Source organism: Malaclemys terrapin, chromosome 1, assembly GCF_027887155.1.
Source record: "Malaclemys terrapin pileata isolate rMalTer1 chromosome 1, rMalTer1.hap1, whole genome shotgun sequence".
NCBI classification, from domain to species: Eukaryota; Metazoa; Chordata; order Testudines; family Emydidae; genus Malaclemys; species Malaclemys terrapin.
Genome location: NC_071505.1, coordinates 297,427,599 through 297,447,707, shown reverse-complemented (window position 1 = coordinate 297,447,707; position 20,109 = coordinate 297,427,599). Strand labels below are relative to the sequence as shown.

The 20,109-nt window shown below is 46.3% G+C and overlaps 1 protein-coding gene across 3 annotated transcripts in view; it reads right to left on the bottom strand.

The window, feature by feature from the left end:
• The window catches only part of WDFY2 (WD repeat and FYVE domain containing 2), a 172,107-nt gene that overhangs the window by 47,832 nt on the left and 104,166 nt on the right, over window positions 1–20,109 (bottom strand). For all 3 annotated transcript variants that reach the window (XM_054015182.1, XM_054015189.1, XM_054015196.1), the window contains 5 exons: window positions 19,348–19,474; window positions 13,115–13,220; window positions 8,442–8,543; window positions 6,635–6,765; window positions 4,252–4,360 (listed from right to left, as the gene is read on the bottom strand). In XM_054015182.1, coding sequence (XP_053871157.1) covers window positions 4,252–4,360; window positions 6,635–6,765; window positions 8,442–8,543; window positions 13,115–13,220; window positions 19,348–19,474 — 575 coding nt within the window. The remainder of the gene's footprint in view (window positions 1–4,251; window positions 4,361–6,634; window positions 6,766–8,441; window positions 8,544–13,114; window positions 13,221–19,347; window positions 19,475–20,109) is intronic.

Genomic DNA, 20,109 nt, shown 5'->3' with positions numbered 1-20,109 from the left:
ACGTCCCATTGCGGGACAGGATTCCTAATGAGAGGGAAGAGCCTTTCGAGGCCTTTCAGGAACCTGGTGGATATCTTGTGTGATAACACTGATCTACTCTGGATCGGCAGATGAAAAGCTGAGATGGCAGCTAGATGAACCTTAATAGAACAGAGGGCCAAGCCCTGATTCTTCAGGAGGAGCAGGTATTCCAAGATTGACTGCAGAGAAGAGTGTGTCGGGGAGATGCTATGTTCAGATGCCCAGTGGGAGAACCTCGTCCACTTCGCCAGGTAAGTCGCTCTAGTGGAGGGTTTTCTATTTCCCCAAAGGACCTGCTGCACCTCCCTGGAGCAGGCTCACTCCTCCGGGTTCAACCATGCAGCATCCATGCCGTGAGGTGGAGGGAGGAGAGGTTGGAGTGCAGGGGGCGACCGTGGTCTTGCAAGAGAAGGTCCAGGAGGTTGGGCAGCGGCCCCAGGGGTGGGGGAGTCGGGGAGCTACTACCAGATCCAACAGCGTACCAAACTAATGCTGGCGCGGCCACGCTGGGGCGATGATGACTCGAGCCTTGTCCCTCTTGATCTCTGACAGGACTCTGCTGATGAGCGGGATGGGTGGGAACACGTACATCAGGACCCCCGACCAGGATAGGAGAAAGGCACCTGGGAAAGCAAGGCCAAGGCCCTGCAGGGAGCAAAATTGATGACATTTCCTGTTCTGTCTGGTGGTGAACTGGTCCACTCGGGGAGTTCTCCACCTCTGGAAGAGCATTTGGACCACTTCTGAGTGGAGCAACCACTCGTGGTGAGAAAAGGACCTGCTGAGGCAATCTGGCAGCGTGTTCCTGATGCCGGGAAGGTGATAGGCCTCGAGGTTGATAACATGCTGGATGTAGAAATGCCATAGGTGGAGTTTCTCTTAACAGAAGCCGATGAGCATGCTCCCCCTTGCCTGTTGATGTAAAACATCGAGGCCATATTTTCCATCAGCACTTGAACCACTCGGCCAGTTAACTGCAGGAGAAAAACCCAGCAGGCTAGGCGAACTTCCCTGTGTTCTTTGACATTTATATGCAACATCATCTCCTCTGTGGACCTCGTGCCAAGGTGCGCTCCACAGCTGAGGTCCGAGGCATCCAATATCAGCGACGCTGAAGGATGCGGGCTGTTGAATTGATACCAGTCAGCTCTGGGGAACCAGGGCGCAGTATCTAGCCTGTCTGATTCATGAAAGACACGCACACCCCCCCCCAACTCTGATTGAACCAAAACCAACCATAGAAAAGGCTTGCAGAGAGCAGTGAAGGGCGTTAGGAAACACACCTAGACCCCTCCTGACAAGGGTGACAAGATTAAGACATCTCCATTTGCATACAGAATGGAGAGCAGAGACAACTCCCCTAGCCTCATCTGCATGAAAGTTGGGACAGGGATTAGCATACAGAATGAAGAACAGAGAACCGCACTGAACTCTGGGACCAGAAAAAGCAGGGAAGCACTGAATCATGGGAATCTCTGCTCAAGATGTTAATGAATGTATGCCTGTTCACACCCAGCTCAGCAGTTATCAGACCAATTCTAGTAATGAATCCTTGATTGATATCCAAAATACTGAAGCAGCCTAGTTGCATTGTGAGCTCCCTGGAAGAAACCACCACCCATAGCCAAGAGTGATCAGCTCCTATTGACTAGCCTAAAGAAAAACCCTTGAGTCATCAGTTTACCGATAAACAAATCTAGTGTTCTCCCTTGAACCATTGTTGTTTCTCTACAAAAACCCCTACCTATGTTCAAGTAAGTGTTCTGATACTTAGATCCAAACTATGCATCAGTTCCACTGGGACTCCATCTTCTCCTGACTGATTGTGCTGGTGGCTCTGCCTGTCTCCAGCACTCAGGACCCTGAGCTACCACCATCACCTGGAAACCCCGACCAGTTCAAGCTTCATGGAGTGGGTGAGATCCCCCCCCTCTTTCTCTCTGTTTTCCTTTCTACCTTATATATTAACCCTTAATAATGTATGTTATGTTGGTTTAGCCCTCCTTGTGTGGTTATCACTATTATTCAATAAGTAACGTTTATGGTTAAGCTGGTTGCTTCTCTCTCTCTGAACTTTACTCTTGTGTTTTTAGCTTCCCCCATTTACTCTACAGCAATGCTTCTTGTACCTAAGCTAAAGATCCCTGCAGCGCCCAAAATACTGTGGGGTTTGCTCATCAAGTAGGTTACTACCAGTACAATTGTGATGTGGGAGTGGGGATAGGGACATGCTGAATCTGGGACACATAAGGGTGGCAGCTTGAAAGTGCTGCTTCATCCAGCCCATTGAGTCCAGGGATGTATAAGGGGGTCAGCTTGAAAGTGCTGATTGAGGGCCATGTTCTGGAGACTGGGACCTCATCAATGCGGGAGTCTTGGTCCCAGCTGCATCCACTGCAATGCTCCGAATGGGATCTGTATGTGGGCAACGATCCACTGCATCGAGATCCTGGTGACCGGCGTCAGAGTTCGGTGGATCCGCAATGGTACCCTGGCGATCCACACCAAATGTTTCCCGACCGGTGCCAGTCCATAGAGCGGGAGCAAAAGCGTGACTGACACCACGATGATGAGCGTCAACACTGGTACAATGACCTCTGACTATAGGCTGGTGACTGGTACAGAGTCCTGACAGAGGCTTCCGCTGAAGCGGCGTTGATCCAAAGGCAAGTGATGCTCCTGGTACCGGGGTCACAGGGATGAACGTGCCTCAGCAGGCCTATGCCATACCATCAGCAACCAGTGCTCAGAGCCCACAGAGCGATGGCTCGAATCCAGAGAGTTGCACCAAGGGCTCCAATTGGTAGGTAGCCCTACGTCCGAGATGTGGTGGCTTTTCGCGGGCAAGCACCGGTGGGACACTCCCTGAGGTGGCGAGCAGTGCCGCACTGATGGGAACTGAGGTGATGATCCAAAGGCAAGTTTACCCCTTGATTTGGGAGCTACTGTCGCCTGTGCGGACGGCACTGGGAGGGACAAAATATCCTGCGTCACCTGCAGGGCCTCCTGGGTTGATGACATCCCGTGCCACTATCCGAAGTGGCTGATGCATCCCGTGATGGGCTAATCCGCACAACTGAAGCTGGGGCTTGACTCTCACTTGGAGGCGATGAGCCACCTTTCGTGGGTCTAGGCTCGCCTCCTGCCCTCTCCTTGACCTTGTGATCAGGAGAACAACTTCTCCCAGTTTTCTTTTTACTGGGTCGTGCCAGGGAGATGAATTGTCGTCTGACGACAGTACCCGCAGGGCGCTCTGCACCGATGCCGTGATGCTAGGTGCAGAATCCAATCTCGGCTGCTCCAGCGCCGGTGTCAGCGCTGACTCCATAAGGAGTACGTACAATAGAAAGGATCGCAACAAACAGTTCTACAGAAGGAAAGGTTTGCCAAAGCAAAGGAACGTTCCAGTGCCATCACTGGCGGTAAGAAGGAACTAAGGTTGGAGGGTGCCGGTGGCGCCCCTTATACCGCAGCAAACATGCGCCACTCTAAGGGGCACCAGAGCCTGTCGCCTACGGATACCACTGAGGGAAAAACTTCTGGCACCAGTGCATGTGACAAGCATACACACCTAACATGGAATGAACATGAACAAACATTCAAAGAAGAAACTGGCATTTCAGATTAGCATTGCACATTTTTTTCTTACCAACTCCCTTGTTAGTACTAAGACTACAATAGATAGCATATGTTTGAAATAATAGTGTCCTTATTCAGATGGAAAGTTGCAAAGGAACTTACTGACTTAGGTGTAAAATTAGTCAGTTAAAACAGTGTCCCAGCCAGCCTGTTGGATACCATGCGCAGAATGACCAATTTAATCTGAAACAGGTCTTCTGACCCTCTGCCATGCTGCCAGCAAGACAAGGCCAGACACTTATGAGAGAGGAGAACATGTTGCATCAGCATAGTTTTCTGATAGACAGGGTGACATTCAAGAGAATTTTGTACTAACTCCCTGGTGGAACAATTCCATTGTAGAGGGCAACACCTGCTTGTGAAAGGAAGGAGCAACTCCCAATGGAAGGACATTGATGATCCCTACTGGGCAGAAAATCTCTGAATGGCTGTGAAAAATATCTGGTGAGAAACAGCGGTGTATGATAAAATTCTCTAGACCATGAGTCTGTTATTGGCAGGAAAGGGAGACTTAGACCTGAAACCACGTGGGAGGAGGAACGGACATGAAAAAAGACAGAAAATGAACTAAAGCAGTCTTCTTAGTCCTACCTTAATAATCTTGTCTGTCCCGGAAGTCAATAACCATCCCCTGGTTGCGTCAAAGTGTACATGGACAATGTTGTGCTTACTGTCATGGAAAGTAGCTGTGGGTGCACGTCTAAAGAAAGATCAAAAATCAAGAATCAAGGAGACAGTGACTGCAGTATTACCCTGAACTATTCAGAGGAGGAAATAAGAATTTGAACACTAAAGTAAGTAATTGATTTTCTTCAGTGACTCAACTTAATTACTGAGCGAGAGGAGATGGCTTCATGGTCTCTCTCTGGCTATGCCTACATGGCACACCACTAGTGGCAGCATGTAGCTACATGCTGCAGTGAAAAGTGGGCTGCTCCCATGCTGCGGTGTGAAGCTACATGTGTCAGTGAAAGGCTCTGGCAGAAGGGAGTTGCTGCTGCTGCTACTGGAGCCTTTCCCTGCTTCCTCCCTCTGCCAGAGCCTTTCCTTGCTGCCAGAGTCTTCCATGCAATAGGGAAGCAGCGGATTGCTGCACTGCTATTTTAGTGGTGTAAAGGGGGTAGGCACTGCTTGGGAGTGCAGAGAGCTGTGGAGGGGACATACCCACAGGATTCAGGCATCTTTGCTCATCTAAGCAGTGCCTCCCCATCTACACTGCTATTTATACCTGTGCTAGGGATGTGTGTATAAACATAAGGACCGTGCAGTTTAGACACACCCTACGAAGGATGACCTGTAGTTCCCTAGAACCACAGATTTTCTTTCAGAGATAGAAAAATCGAATTTCCCAGGCAGTTACTGTGCAGGAATCTTTCAGATGAGATACTGAAAATGTAAGTGTACCTGCTTTCGTGTGGACAATGAAGACACCAGGGCACTTTTGATCTTTCCTTGACCAATATTGCATTGCACTGTGCATCTCCCCTGGGGTGTCCGAGTTTTAATAAACCACAGAAGATAGAACTGGAACACACCTTATGAGATCATCCAGTACATCTCCACTGTCCAGGCAAGATGGTTCCCTACAGCACCTTTTCCAGTGTTTCGTTCAGCCTAGTTTTAAATGTCCCAAACAATGGGGTTTCCAGCACTTATTTAAAAAGACTATTCTATAGCCTAATGGATTCCATTTTCAGGAAACTTTTTTTTTAGTTAGCCTAAAGATGTTTCTTTTAATTTCATCCCACTGCACCTAATTATACCCTGCTTTACCACATTAAATAAAACAGACACCACTAAAAAGTCAGTTTCCTACAATTAATACAGTTATGTGGTATGCCAGGTAAATGCTAATTTTAAAAAAGTTATCAGCACTCTAACTAGCCTCTTCCTTTGGTGTATTTGTAGACAGTTGTCTTTCCCACAGCCACTTAGCTGTCACTCAGCCAAATGGGACAGGCACTGACTGAAGGGAAAGTGAGTGGGCATTGGTGAAGAAGTATGGTGCTATGACAGAAGCCCATCCTGCTGTCCCTGGTTTTAAGGCCCCAGGCTGAAATCTCTGAAGCAGGGTGGACTTCATCTCTCAAGAGACAGTCCAGTATTGCAAGATGACCATCTCGCTGAACCTCTCAATGACATGTTAGGCTGGGAAATGAAGTCCATTATGGTGGCCAACTTTGTAAGTACGTCTGTGGCAAGGCAGGCTGGGAGATGTAGTTCACAGTCTCTCTCCCCACAGGGGGATTTGTGACAAGGCAAAATGTGAAAACAGCTCCCCTTTCATATTCAGGAAGAGCATATCAGGAAAGAAACAGGTAGGAAGAAACAAGGGCTGTTTAAAATCCACTGCTGGAGGATTCTTCTACTTTGCACCACCTCTTTAGAAAGGACTCTTCATATTCCAGTTTTTGCTAACTGTGTCCAACTATGTACTGCAGTCTTGGTAAAAGCCACAGTTTTAGCTTCAGGCAAAATAAACCCTTTATTTTGCATAAAAATCCCTCTCTCTCCACACTCCATTTCTGGGGGCATCCCCAGATACAAGACAGATGTGTACCACAAGTCCTGGTATTCCAAACAGCAAGACACTGTACCAAGTTACACACAAGAAAGAGAAATTAGGAGCTAATAAAATGAATTCCTCTGGCCGCCAGAACGTTTTTGTTGCTCTTTCCTAAACTCCTTCCAAACTGTCTCTCTCTTTCTAGTAATGAGGTACGCAGAACTGAACACAGCAACTGAGTCACAAGAACACTATAGTCATATAAAGGAGGATACTAATTCCCGTCTCTACATAGACCTATGGAGACTGATGACCTGACCTGTTAAAGGAGAAAGCACTTTATACAGCTCTGTGACACTCCCATCTGGTTGACTCTGAGCAGAGTGCAGTATACAGGAGTACAGCTTGAGGAGTTCTGTAACTCATTAAGCCTCCTCTGAGGCAACTGGGCTCAAAGTTCAGACTCACTCCTCATCCGTTATCGATTCGTGACAGCTATCGCAGACTCTCACTTCAAACTCAAATCCCATCAGTGGTATGGAGGAGCGCTTAGAGCTGCATTTGCCACACACTGCTTTCCCACACTTCCGGCAGTGATGCTGAAAAAGGCAAGCCAAAAAAGGATTGGTCAGAATGGAAAAAGCAAAGCACAGCTGTGATCTCCTCTTAACTTCACACCCATTTGCCTCAGCAGAACTCACCTGGGGCCACAGCAAGTTCTCTGAACCCCCATTCAGGGCAGAAGGAGAAAAAGCTGAATAGTAGGAAAAAACTAGTCTCAATTTTGCATTTCTTTATCTTTCACTAATAACTACATCCAGCTAAGCATCTGGGGTAAGCCAGCTAACGATGGCCAAATGGGGGCAGTGTGGCCTAGTTGACCGAGCACTGAACTGGGACTCGAGAGATGGGTTCTGTTCCCGGCTCTGCCTCCGGCCACTGGGAGACCTTGGCCAAATCGCTTCTTCTATACCCATGTCACAGATGGGGAAGTGAGGGACAGGGATACTGACCTTTCTAGAGCACTTTGAGAGTGGTGGATGAAAAGAGCTACATGAGAGCTAGTTATATTATTATGTGGTGAATTTAGATCACAGCTATTTTACTTACATCTGTATCACTAGCTCGAGTAAAGATCTTTGAAACCTTTTCTCAGCCTGGTATTTTGATCAGGCAAAAATCCTCTGACTGGATATTCTCTTTTGTGCGGGGGGAAGGGTATTCTCATTACCGTGTGGGCGAATCAACGTGTGCAAGCCACTTTAGTGTTACGAGAATTGCCTGCGTATCATTAGGAGACCACTATCCTTTTATCAGTATTGTACAATTACATTCAGGACACTGGGCGAATCCTTCTGCCTCCTCAAATATGATCTGAGATACGAACACACATGTAAACATACATGCCTGACAGGCAGCTCAATGTGGTCCCTTTTGCCACTTTTTCAGTCTTAACAAAAGGACCAGGAATACATACCTTCAAACAAAGCGAAACAGAGTAGGATCTCACACACTGAGCTGGGCTCTGGGATCATGTATTAGGATTATAGGGGACAGCGAGTTTCCCCTCCCTGCTGGCTTTGTAACACTGGTTACTGTTGGAGGGCCAGATAACATCTCAGTGTTAAACTGAATGCCTGACATCGCCCATATAAACACTGTCCATCTAAAATCAAGTGAGCAGATTCTCCTCAGCTTTTTACAATCCTTCCTAATAAAACAGGCCTGGAAATGCCTTTGGCAATGTGACAGTTGCTACCTAACACTGTCCATTTTTCTCACACTGCAAACTGTAGACCAGTTTTGCTAATAACTCTGGGCAGTTGGAACTGCAATTATGGACATTTGCCTTGGAAGGGAAAGCAATGACCTTTTTAGTACACTATTATACTGGTTCCATTAGAATCTTCAGAAGTGAGCTTTGGGCCATGTTTATTTGTACAGAATATTCCTGTTGAGATTAAATGAGATTCACATAGCTAAACCCACATGCAACTCAAAATTTACCCAAGCCAATGTACAGTGTGCATTTTCTATAGAATGGATTGCAAAAAGTGCTTCGGTTTGTGAGGGCCAAGATATTCACCCATCACCAGGCCTTTGCCTACCACTCCCCCTCTCTTGGCATGAGGGTAGCTAAATGCCTTTAATCACTAAGCAGCCAACGGAAAAGTTAAACAAGTTCCTATACATCTGAAAAATGTTAAAATATTTCATTGAACTATCGGGTATATTGTTCCCTTAAATTACTTCATCAATACAAAACAGAACAAACCTGTCTAAGGCCTATTTTCTTACTGTCCCACATCTGTTTGAAATTCCAGAAGAAAGGCTGGTCACACTTTTGACAAGAGTCACTGTCCAACCACTCCGGTGTCTGTAACACATAAAAGGGTTATGATAAATAGGCAGAAAAGCTTCAGGCAGGAATCCAATAGCAGAACAAGCTGTGTGGCTTCTGTTGCAATAATTAAACAGTGTTATGCTGAACTTGTCTAGAAAAAACAGTTTTTCAGCTTAAGGTTGTATAAAACACCAAAGCGTTCCCCGGGATTTATGTTGCTGTGTTCTGAAAGTTCACACAGGAGGAACGTTTCTCACCATAAAGTGGGATTCTATTCTGAAAGAAAGGCCAACATTTGACAGAAACATGGATGCTTAAAATCAGACGCCTGAAATGAATGGTGTGATCCTGAGCACTCGCAACTGGCTCCACTGAGCGTTGCAGGTACTCAGCACTACTAAGACTCAGACCTGGGCCCCTGAAACTCTCCCTGGACCCACTTGTGGGGGGTCAGCACTACTTAGAACCAGCTCATTCATTTTTAGATGCCTAAACACCCAATGTTTGAAAATTTTGCTCAATCTTTTTAATTGTAATTGGCTTTTCTGAACCTCCTGCTGTCAGACTGTTGTGCTTCAAGTCTCATGTGTGGGGATGGCAGGCAGATCCTGAACAAGCCTGAACAAAAAGAAAGTCGGCTCTATCGTGCTTTTACATTTATATACTAAGCTAGCATTTATTTTTAGTAAAATCTTGTATTTTCTAAGGCAGTTTGATCTAATGCTATGCTTGTCATGCCGTGAGCGAAGTGGGTAAGAATTACTTCTGGGGAAATTCTGCGTCATTGCACAAGGCAGAATTGTGCAGAGATTAATGCTGTGTGTGCAGAATTTCCTTTCCCCCTCCCCCCCACAGAAATGGATTGCAGAGATGTTGGCCCCCCACTGGACGCAGGCAAATAGAAGACAAAGCCAGTGGGAGAGGGAGTGGTCGTGGACTGGAGGGTTGCCTGCAGCTGCAGTTCCCAGCATACCCTGAAGGAAGAAGACTGTATGCAGGAAACTCCATGCAAGCCCGGAACCCAGCATCAGGCTGTTTCTCCCTCTGGATCCCTGGGCTCTAGGAAGATAGGGGGTGAGTGTCTGAGCTGAGGGGGGCCCTATAGCTGGGCTCTAGGGGGTAGAGGGTGAGTGTCTGGGTTGGGGGGACCCCTGCAGCTGGGCTCTGGGAGGAAAGGTTGTGAGTTTCTGAGCCGAAGAGCCCCCCAGCTGGGCTCTGTGGGGGAGGGGGTAGTAGGGTGACCAGACAGCAAGTGTGAAAAATAGGGACAGTGGGTGGGGGATAATAGGAGCCTATGTAAGAAAAAGACCCAAAAATCTGGACTGTCCCTATAAAATCAGGACCTCTGGTCACCCTAGGGGGTAGAGAAACAGGAACTGGGTTGTCATAGGGGTTTCTTTAACTATTCCTGGGGGATTTTTGTGTGTGTCTGTATTGTTACAGACAGAGTTGCTGACAGGTATTTTGAAATAAATTACCAAAATAATTTACCACTACATAATCATGTCAGTTTCTTTTGACAAATAAAATTTGCAGAATTTTTAATTGTTTGGTGCAGAATTCCCACAGGAGTAAGGAATGGAGAAACCTCAGCAAAGGCTATCCTCAATAGCCTGTAACCCTCACCCAAGCCCCAACCTGAGGAGTGATGACAATGACTCAATTCTCTACTGGGAGGGGAAGTCTGGTAAACTAATGCATCTCCTGACCCCGTTTTGCTATCATGCCCCCTGCTGGCAGCAGACAACAGGAAACTAAGTGATAGCAGCTGTATTGGCAGGGGCCTGAACGCTCTCACCTCCTTGCCACTGGTGTGTCTTTGGGAAGCAGGGGCACTCCTCTCCAATGCGCAGCTTCCCCTCTTGTGTTTCCCTCCCTCTAGTCTTTGTCTTTCTCCTGCATCCCCACCAATAGGGCCCCTCCTTGAGGCTGCTGCTGCCTGCTGCATTCTCTCAGCCACCCTCACCCCCACCTTTTGCAAGGTTGCTCTAATATAAATACACATTAATCCATTTCACACCCATTCCTGACTATTGGGTGTAGAAGAGGATTGTTTAAAAAACTGCCTCATTAAGTACACACCCAGTTAACCGGACTGGATTCAGAAGATGCACTAGCTGCTTGGGTATCAAACATTAAGGATTAAAATGCACAACACTGTGGTTAAATAAGGTTAAATTATGATGAAGTTTAGCAAAAGCAAAAAAGCAAGGTAAGGCTGATGAAATCCTTAAACTTAAGCCTTCACTCCAGCCCCTTACAATGGAACAAGTCCTAACCTAACAAAGCAAGCTGCAGTTCCTTTATCTCAAAGGTGCAGGTGCTTTAGGGGTAAGTCCCCACTGTCTACTTTTCTAAAAGTAACCAAGTCTTTAATTAGATGTGTGTTCTGAGAAAATAGGGCTTTCATCTCCTACGCACTGAAGCACAACATTTGAAAAAGGTAGATATTGCTTGTGACAGTAACTGCTCAGTAGTAAAATGGAAACCACTTCTATCCTCTTTCAAATGTTCCTTTCTTATGGCCTTTTAAGATTGACAGATAAAATAATTTATAAGAATTAAAATATAAAATGGCTTAATTCCTCCCTTGTGCAATTCCAGAGACATGGTAGAAGTGATCATATCAAAGTGAATACTACACACACATCAAGTGGAAAATCTAATCAGTGAAAAATGCCACCAAAGCAATAACCAGAAAATTTCAAGAAAAAAGGCACTTCAGAAAAGAGCCCAAGGCAAAATATTTTATATGAAAATCTTAAGGATTAGTGTTTTGGAGTCAATGTAGCAATATATATACTCCCTCCTGACAACAAGAATGAGCCAATATAGACATATCTGTTAACACCTGATGCTAAACACTCATTTAGCTAATTATATTTCTTACCCACTTTTCAACCAACTCACACACAATAAAGCAGTTTGTTTTATAACAAAGTACTTTTCAATTTTAAATCTTTGTAGTTGCCTTTGTAAAACATTAAGTAACATATTATTTCTGGATGTTAAAGTTACACCAAAAGGGAAAGGGCAGTTAGTTACCTGTGACTGGAGGCTCTTTGAGATGTGTGGTCCCTATCTGTATTCCACAGATGGGATATGCATGTGCACCATGTGTCAAAAGTTTAATTTTTTTTGCAAGCAGTGTCCATTGGCCTCCTCATGCTCTGAGCCACGGGCACAAAAGATGGTGCAGGCTGACACTTCTCCAGTTTCCCATTCTTACCACAGTTCAATCAATCAATCAGCTACAGAAGGAGCGGAGGATGGGTAGCGAATACAGATAGGGACCACACATGAAGAACCCACAGTTATAGGCAGGTAACCTCTTCAAGAGATAGTCCCTATGTGATTTCCACATATGGCAGATTAACAAGTAGTAGTCAGACAGGCAATGGGTACCAAAGTGATAGTACAGCAATCTCAGGTGTAACAATAATTGTGAAAAAAATCCCACAGAAGTGAGGTTTTTATGTGGGTTGTGTTCCTTTCAAAGTGTAGTTCCACACTACAGAATGACTAAAAATGCCATCATGTAACTCATGTGGGTATCAGTTGTATGACCTTACTTTAATGGCTAAGGCCTTGTCTACACTCCAGAAATGGGCCAATTCAGCAGTTAAGTGTAGTTACACCCCATATGGTAGACAAGGACAAACAGAAGTTTGCAAGGATTGATTTTTTCGGGGTTTACCCCAGTTACAAGGAAGTGCAAAACATGAGCTCAATGAGTGCAAGTCCTGCATGTCCTTGTCTACACCTAAGGTTCAGCACCGTTGCAGCTACAGAGACTACAGAACTGAGGCTACTCTCAAGCATACATAAAGCATAGAGTAAGTTTTTACTACTTTTATGTTAGCCATAGACAGCCAATACGTTATGAGTGTGCAAGGAGGATTCTATTCTCTTATGCATCAAAGCAATTGTTTATTAATTGCCAATCGGTTACACCTGTCCAAAACTATTAGCAGTAGGGGGATTACACAGTTGTAACCCAGGGCCTAATTTAGTGATTTTTGGCAAAGGTAGAAAAAAAGAAAATGACTCAAATGGCAATCTGAGTTTCCAGAACTGGCTGTCTAAAAATCAAACATCCATCCTTTCACTTGTAAACTGAGAGCCCTGGATACTAACAGATTTGAGTCACTAGGGTTTTTTCCCCCTGTCATTGTTAAAACATTAAATTAGGCCTTTGGTATAATCCCACTACCTCTAAATTTTGCACAAGTGTAACTGACTGAAATTTAAACAATCATTTTGATGCATAAGAGAACAGAAATCCTACTTGCACATTTGTAACGGAATCCTATGGAGTCACTGAAAAACACAGGCAGAACACATCACGATGCCCTCTTCAAAGAGTCACTTTTCAGAGCAGACGCTATTTAGCAACATACATAAAACACAAACTCCCTGCTACATAACTACCCTGAACCACTAAATCACACACAAAGCTATACATCTTACATGTGTAACAACTGGAGCATTCCTAAAACACTAGTTTATTTTCTAACTTTTAAAAAGATACCAATCAGATTCAAATTACATGCTTTAGAAAGGCCCCAGATTTTTTAGAAGATGAACAAGAGATAGATATCTACCTCCTGTCTCTCAACATCCATATTCCAGATAACAATTCCACCATCTGCACCACAAGAGATGAGCTGTCTTGTGTGGGGAGCATAGGAGAGACACTGAACTTTATCGCTGCAAAAGAAACATACAATATCAGTTAAGTTAAAGGTTTAAACATATGTCCCAAGGCAAAGTAACTGATTTGCCATATTTTTCTCTCTTAGCTCATTCATGTATAAAATTCACTAGTCCTACAATTCCAATTAGTAGATTATATACTGTACCATGTGCTGTGAATTTGGTCCCCATTGGGTAGCACACCACTTATTAGAGGAGGATTTAAAACAAGATTAGTTTTCAGACATAACTATTGCTTTTCCAGTTAATTAGGTTGGAGATCCTAGCTTCCTTGAAAGCCATGGTTGCATTGCAATTGAATGACCCCTGAGAACATAGTCCCAAAAACCTATAAACCACTATGGTAAAGTGCTCGCTCTCTCTCAGAACAAATGTGTCAGTTATTGGTTTATTTGTTAAATCCCCATACGGTGCCTGTGAATGAAGCAATGAAAAACCCAATGTTATCTAGCAACTTGAAGAGAAAAATAGTTTCTAAGGTGCTGCTGTGAGCATTTAAATCTAACACTAACAAATTAAAATAATTTCAAATAGAATAGAACTGATAAGGCTGCCCCAGATCTTCCCAAAATTTTAAGATTAAAGGTTTTTACAAAAATGGACTATTCCTCCTTTTGTTATTCTTTGTTAAACATGAAAAAAGTGTGCTCAGCTCTATAGAAGAGGGAAATATTAAAGCCCAGAAAACTTTCTATCTAGGAGACAGGCACAGAAAGAAGACACTGAGACCAAGGGGGAAGGAATTACTTGAGCTCATTTTGTTTTCTTGCACTAGTCTTTTTTGCGGGGGCCTCCAGAAGAAATGGATCTTCAAGAGGGGGGTGGTTTAGTGCATTGAGCCCTGGTCTACACTATGAGTTTAGGTCGAATTTAGCAGCGTTAGATCGATTTAACCCTGGACCTATCCACACAACGAAGCCATTTTTGTCCGCTTAAAGGGCTTTTAAAATTGATTTCTGTACTCCTCCCCGACGAGGGGATTAGCGCTGGAATCGACATCGCTGGGTCGAATTTGGGGTAGTGTGGACGTAATTCGACTGTATTGGCCTCCGGGAGCTATCCCAGAGTGCTCCATTGTGACCGATCTAGACAGCATTCTCAACTCAGATGCACTGGCTAGGTAGACAGGAAAAAGCCCTGGGAACTTTTGAATTTCATTTCCTGTTTGGCCAGCGTGGCGAGCTGATCAGCACAGGTGACCATGCAGTCCCAGAATCGCAGAAGAGCTCCAGCATGGACCGAATGGGAGGTACTGGATCTGATCGCTATTTGGGGAGACGAATCCGTGCTAACAGAACTCCGTTCCAAAAGATGAAATGCCAAAATATTTGAAATCTCTAAAGGCACAATGGACAGAGGCTACAAAGGGACCCACAGCAGTGCCACGTGAAAATTAAGGAGCTCAGGCAAGCCCACCAAAAAGCCAAAGAGGCAAACAGCCACTCTGGGTCAGAGCCCCAGACATGCTGCTTCTACGATGAGCTGCAATTCGGGGGGGGGGGGGGGGGGGGCACCACTACCCCACCCCTATCTGTGGACACGTGCGGGGGGGAGGGGGAGGGAGTCTCACGCAACAGGGATGAGGATTTGGGGAATGAGTAAGATGAGGAGACGGAAGAGAAGGAGAAGGATAGCACACAGCACACAAGTGGAGAAACCATTCTCCCCGACAGCCAGGAACTGTTTATCACCCTGGAGCCAATGCTCTCCCAAACTGGGCTCACGAACCATGAAGCCGGAGAAGGCACCTCTGGTGAGTGTACCTTTGTAAATATAACGCATGGTTTAAAGGCAAGCGTGTTTAATGATTAATTTGCCCTGAAGACTTGGGATGCATTCGCGGTCAGTACAGCACCTCCTTTTAAATGGCCAACCCAACGGGTGCTTGGTATGAGAAAGGAGGGCGCTGCTGTTTGAACCCATTCCCACATGTTATGAAGGTTGAAGAAGCTGAAAGACTGTGGCTTACCAGGGCTGCCTGCAAGCCGAATTCCATTGCCCGGCCCAGCATCTGTGATCTCTCACACCAAACCGGCAGGCCCTCAATATAAGAGGCAAAATACGACCTTGTACTGAAAGTACACGTGCTATGTAATGTTAACAGCTTGGATCACCATAAAAGAGTCTACCCATTGTTCTCTAAAACGTGTCTTTAAGAATACTCTTTTTTTTCCTCCCGCAGATGCAAATGTTTCAACGATCCCCCCTATCATCTCCATCCCAGAGGCTAGTGCAGGTAAGGCAGCGAAAAAAACGCACTCGCGATGAAATGTTCTGAGCTCATACAGTCCTCCCGCACTGAAAGAGCTCAGCAGAATGCCTGGAGGCAAACAATGTCAGAGTCCAGGAAAGCAGAAAATGAACGCGAGGACTGGAGCAACGAGTGAGATGAGGTGGCGGAAGCAAAAGGAGAGGTGGTGGCAGCGTGATAAGAGGAGACAGGATGCAATGCTGAGGCTACTGGGGGATCAAACCGATATGCTCCGGTGTCTGGTGGAGCTGCAGGAAATGCAGCAGGAGCACAGGCCGCCGCAGCAGCCCCTGTGTAACCGCCTGCCCTCCTCCCCAAGTTCCATAGCCTCCTCACCCAGACGCCCAAGAATGCGTGGGGAGGGAGAGGGGCTCCAGCCACCCTACCACTCCACCCCAGATGACTGCGCAAGCAACAGAAGGCGGGCATTCAATATGTTTTAAAGTGCAGTGTGGCCTTGTCCTGCCCTCCTATCCTCATCCACCACCCCACCCAGTGCTCCCCTCCTCACCCACCCCTCGCGGGCTACGTTGGCAGTTATCCCCTATTTGTGTGATGAATTAATAAAGAATGCATGATTTTGCAACAATATTGACTTTATTGCCTCTGCAAGAGGTGATCGAAGGGGGCAGGGCAGTTGGCTTACAGGGAAGTAGAGTGAACCAAGGGGACGGGTTTTCATCAAGGAGGAACAAACAGAACCGTCACACCAAAGCCTGGCCAGTCATGAAACTGGTTTTCAAAGCTTCTCTGATGCGCAGCGCGACCTGCTGTACTCTTCTAACCGCCCTGGTATCTGGCTGCGTGTAATCAGCAGACAGGCGATTTGCCTCAACCAGTCACCCCACCATAAACGTCTCCCCCTTACTCTCACAGATATTGTGGAGCACACAGCAAGTAGCAATAACAACGGGAATATTGGTTTCGCTGAGGTCTAACTGAGTCAGTAAACTGCGCCAGCACGCTTTTAAACATCCAAATGCACATTCTACCACCATTCTGCACTTGCTCAGCTTCTTACTACTATCCAGGGTGCCTGTGTATGGCTTCATGAGCCATGGTATTAAGGGGTAGGCTGGGTCCCCAAGGATAACTATAGGCATTTCAATGTCCCCAACAGTTATTTTCTGGTCTGGGAAGTAAGTCCCTTCCTGCAGCTGTTCAAACAGACCAGAGTTCCTGAAGATGCAAGCGTCATGTACCTTTCCCGGCCATCCCACGTTGATGTCGGTGAAGCGTCCCTTGTGATCCACCAGTGCTTGCAGCACCATTGAAAAATACCCCTTGTGGTTTATGTACTGGCTGCCAAGGTGGTCCAGTCCCAAGATAGGGATATGGGTTCCGTCTATCGCCCCACCACAGTTAGGGAATCCCATTGCAGCAAAGCCATTCACTATGAGCTGCACATTTCCCAGTCACTACCCTTGATAGCAGCAGCTCAGTGATTGTGTTGGCTACTTGGATCACAGCAGCCCCCATAGTAGGTTTACCCACTCCAAATTGATTCCCGACTGACCGGTAGCTGTCTGGCATTGCAAGCTTCCAGAGGACTATTGCCACTCGCTTCTCAGCTGTGAGGGCTGCTCTCATCTTGGTATTCTGGCGCTTCAGGGCAGGGGACAGCAAATCAAAGTTCCATGAAAGTGCCCTTATGCATGCAAAAGTTTCGCAGCCACTTGGAATCATCCCAGACCTGCAACACTATGCATTCCCACCAGTCTCTGCTTGTTTCCCGGGCCCAGAATCGGCGTTCCACGGCACAAAACTGCCCCATTACCACCATGATGTTCAAATTGCCAAGGTCTGTACTTTGAGAGACGTCTGTGTCCATGTCCTCATCACTATGGCGATTGTGCTGTCGTCACCTCCTCGCCTGCTTTTGTAGGTTCTGGTTCTGCACATACTGCAGGATAATGCGCGAGGTGTTTACAACGCTCACAACAGCAGCAGCGAGCTGAGCAGGCTCCATGCTTGCCGTGGTATGGCGTCTGAGGGACAGCAGGAAAGCAGAGTTGCTGCGGAATCGGTGGATGACGACGGCTGCCACAAGAATAGATATTTATACCAATGACAAGAGGACCTGCGAGGTGGATTCATGGCACCAGGAGGGCAGAGTTGCAGCAGAGGTGGTGGCAGACGATGGTTAGCACTGTGCACATTTCCCGAGGACCCGGGAGCCCATGACAGACAACATGGAGAAATTTGCTGTTGAGGCAATATCAGCAGAGCAGAGTTGCAGCGGAAGCGGTGTATGACAATGATGATGGTTTGCAGTCCTACTGCACCGTCTGCTGAGCTGAGCGGGCTGCACGCTTGCGGTGGTATGGCGTCTGAAGGAGAGCAGGAAAGCAGAGTTGCAGCAGAAGCAGTGTATGACGATGATGATGGTTTGCAGTCCTATTGCACCACCTGCTGCCAGCAGCACCCAGGCCACAACAGTGGTGGTGTCAGTGAGCTGAGCTGAGTGGGCTGCAGCTTGCCGTGGTATTGCGTCTGCGCGGAAAAAAGGCGTGAAACGATTGTCTGATGTTGCTTTCATGGAGGGAGGGGCGACTGACGACATGTACCCAAAACCACCCACGACAATGTTTTTGCCCCATCAGACACTGGGAGCTTAACTCAGAATTCCAATGGGCGGCGGAGAATGCGGGAACTGTGCGATAGCTACCCACAGTGCACCGCTCCGTAAGTGGATGCTAGCCACAGTAGTGAGGACGCACTCCGACGACTTAATGCACTTAGTATGGACATACGCAGTCGACTGTATAAAATCGGTTTCTAAAAATCGACTTCTACGAAATTAGGTCGATTTTATAGTGTAGACATACCCTGAGATTAGGTCAGAATCTTCACCCCACACTTTGGCACCAGCACTGCCTGACACCAAGCCAGGCTCATACTCTGAAGTGCTTTAATACTGGTCCATTATCTTGTATATGGATGCTCCTCTATGTAGCAATGCTTTTTGAAGGCAATTTAGAACAGTGCCACACTACTGTGTATCTACGACTTGCCAACTCAAAGGCAGCACTGTGTGGAAATGCCAGATTTACTGTGGTTCTATCTAAGGCAATGCATTACCTCACTGAACCAGCATGTTCTCCAACACTGTCATACTGCAAATAAGATACAGAGGTTTGCCTGCACGTTAGATGCTGTGATGCTACAACAATGAGCCATGGCAGGGCACACAGCAGTAGGCTTTAATATAAATAGACAAAGATTGAGTGTTTCAGTGAGGAAGTCCCAGGCATGCACTGTTGGAGTGATACAGAACCACAAAATCAAGGCAGCCCAATCAGCCAAGCAGAAAGTGCCTTTGAACAGTCAGTCAGCACAGTCACAGTAATTCAATGGTTGGAAAAGCACGATGTGTGAAATTAGTCTTTAATATTGTGTTAGACCAAAAGTACCAAGTCGTCCCCTCCTCTCTAGGTCTATTAAGTCTGGTTTGTACCTCTAGTGAATTCCCCTCTACAACAGCAGGAGCCAGTTCTGCCTTGCTCAGTTGCTGATGCTTAGGAACACGCATTTAACACGTTGACAAATGATGGCTAATTAGACAGAGCATCTTGGGTACAGCCTGGATTCTACATACATTCACATTTCAAAAATACTTGGTTAGCATGGAGTTAAAGTGTCTGGTACTCCGAATCTTGTGCTCCCTTCAAGGGGGTGGGGGGAGGGGGAAGAGACGATAGAACCCTATCGGGAAAACAACCTCTCATTAAATGAGTTAATATTGGTAATATACAAAGATACAGGAAGTCGCACACAAATCCCATGCACAGACATAATATACTCCTTGGTTCTGCTTCATTTTGTTTTTCTCCCCTAAACACAGGAGGAGGAAAAACTCTTCAAACGTACTTGTGTCCTTGTAATTCAATGGCTGTTCCTTTTCTTCCTCCTATGTCCCACATAATAATGGAATGATCCGAACTGCCCGAGAACAATACTCTCTGCACTGGGTCCCAACAAAGAGCAGTGACACCACCTAAAACAGGAGAGAGACAGTACAGTTATTTAATTACAACTGAAGGTGGAAGGGAAGAATGTAATAAAAAGTGAGTCTCAACTTAAAGAGATGTGACTTAAGTTTAAACACATCCAACTCACCCTCCATGTGCACCACCACACTGCAAACTTTCCAACTGAAAGGTCTGGCACAGAATGAGCCCCACTGAAAAGCCTAGGAAACCAGAACCAAATTCTAATCCTGCGCTTCTGTTGGTGCAGAGCCCAGTCCCAGCTCTGTAACTCATGCAGACTGAGCCCAGTGAATGGTAAACAAATCCTGGGATAGGAAGTTACCTCATGAGTGGTCAAAGAGCTGCTATGTGGCCACCCATCTCCACACCCTGCAGGCAGAGTTTGTGATTCACAGTGGAGACACTGGGGAGTAATGAGAGGCGATGCCATCACAAAAATTGCAGGATGAGAACTGAGCAGCCTTGCCTCAAAGCTAGTAAGTCAGTGGGTTGTCAAAACACTTCCCACACCCTCAGCACCAGCTGACTGGTTTGACGTGGAGTGATAGGCCAATATGGAGATCCACTGAGGCCAAAGAACGGCCATAGGAGGAAAATAAATTGATCAATGAAGAATGAGCCATCAACCCCCCTCTCCATG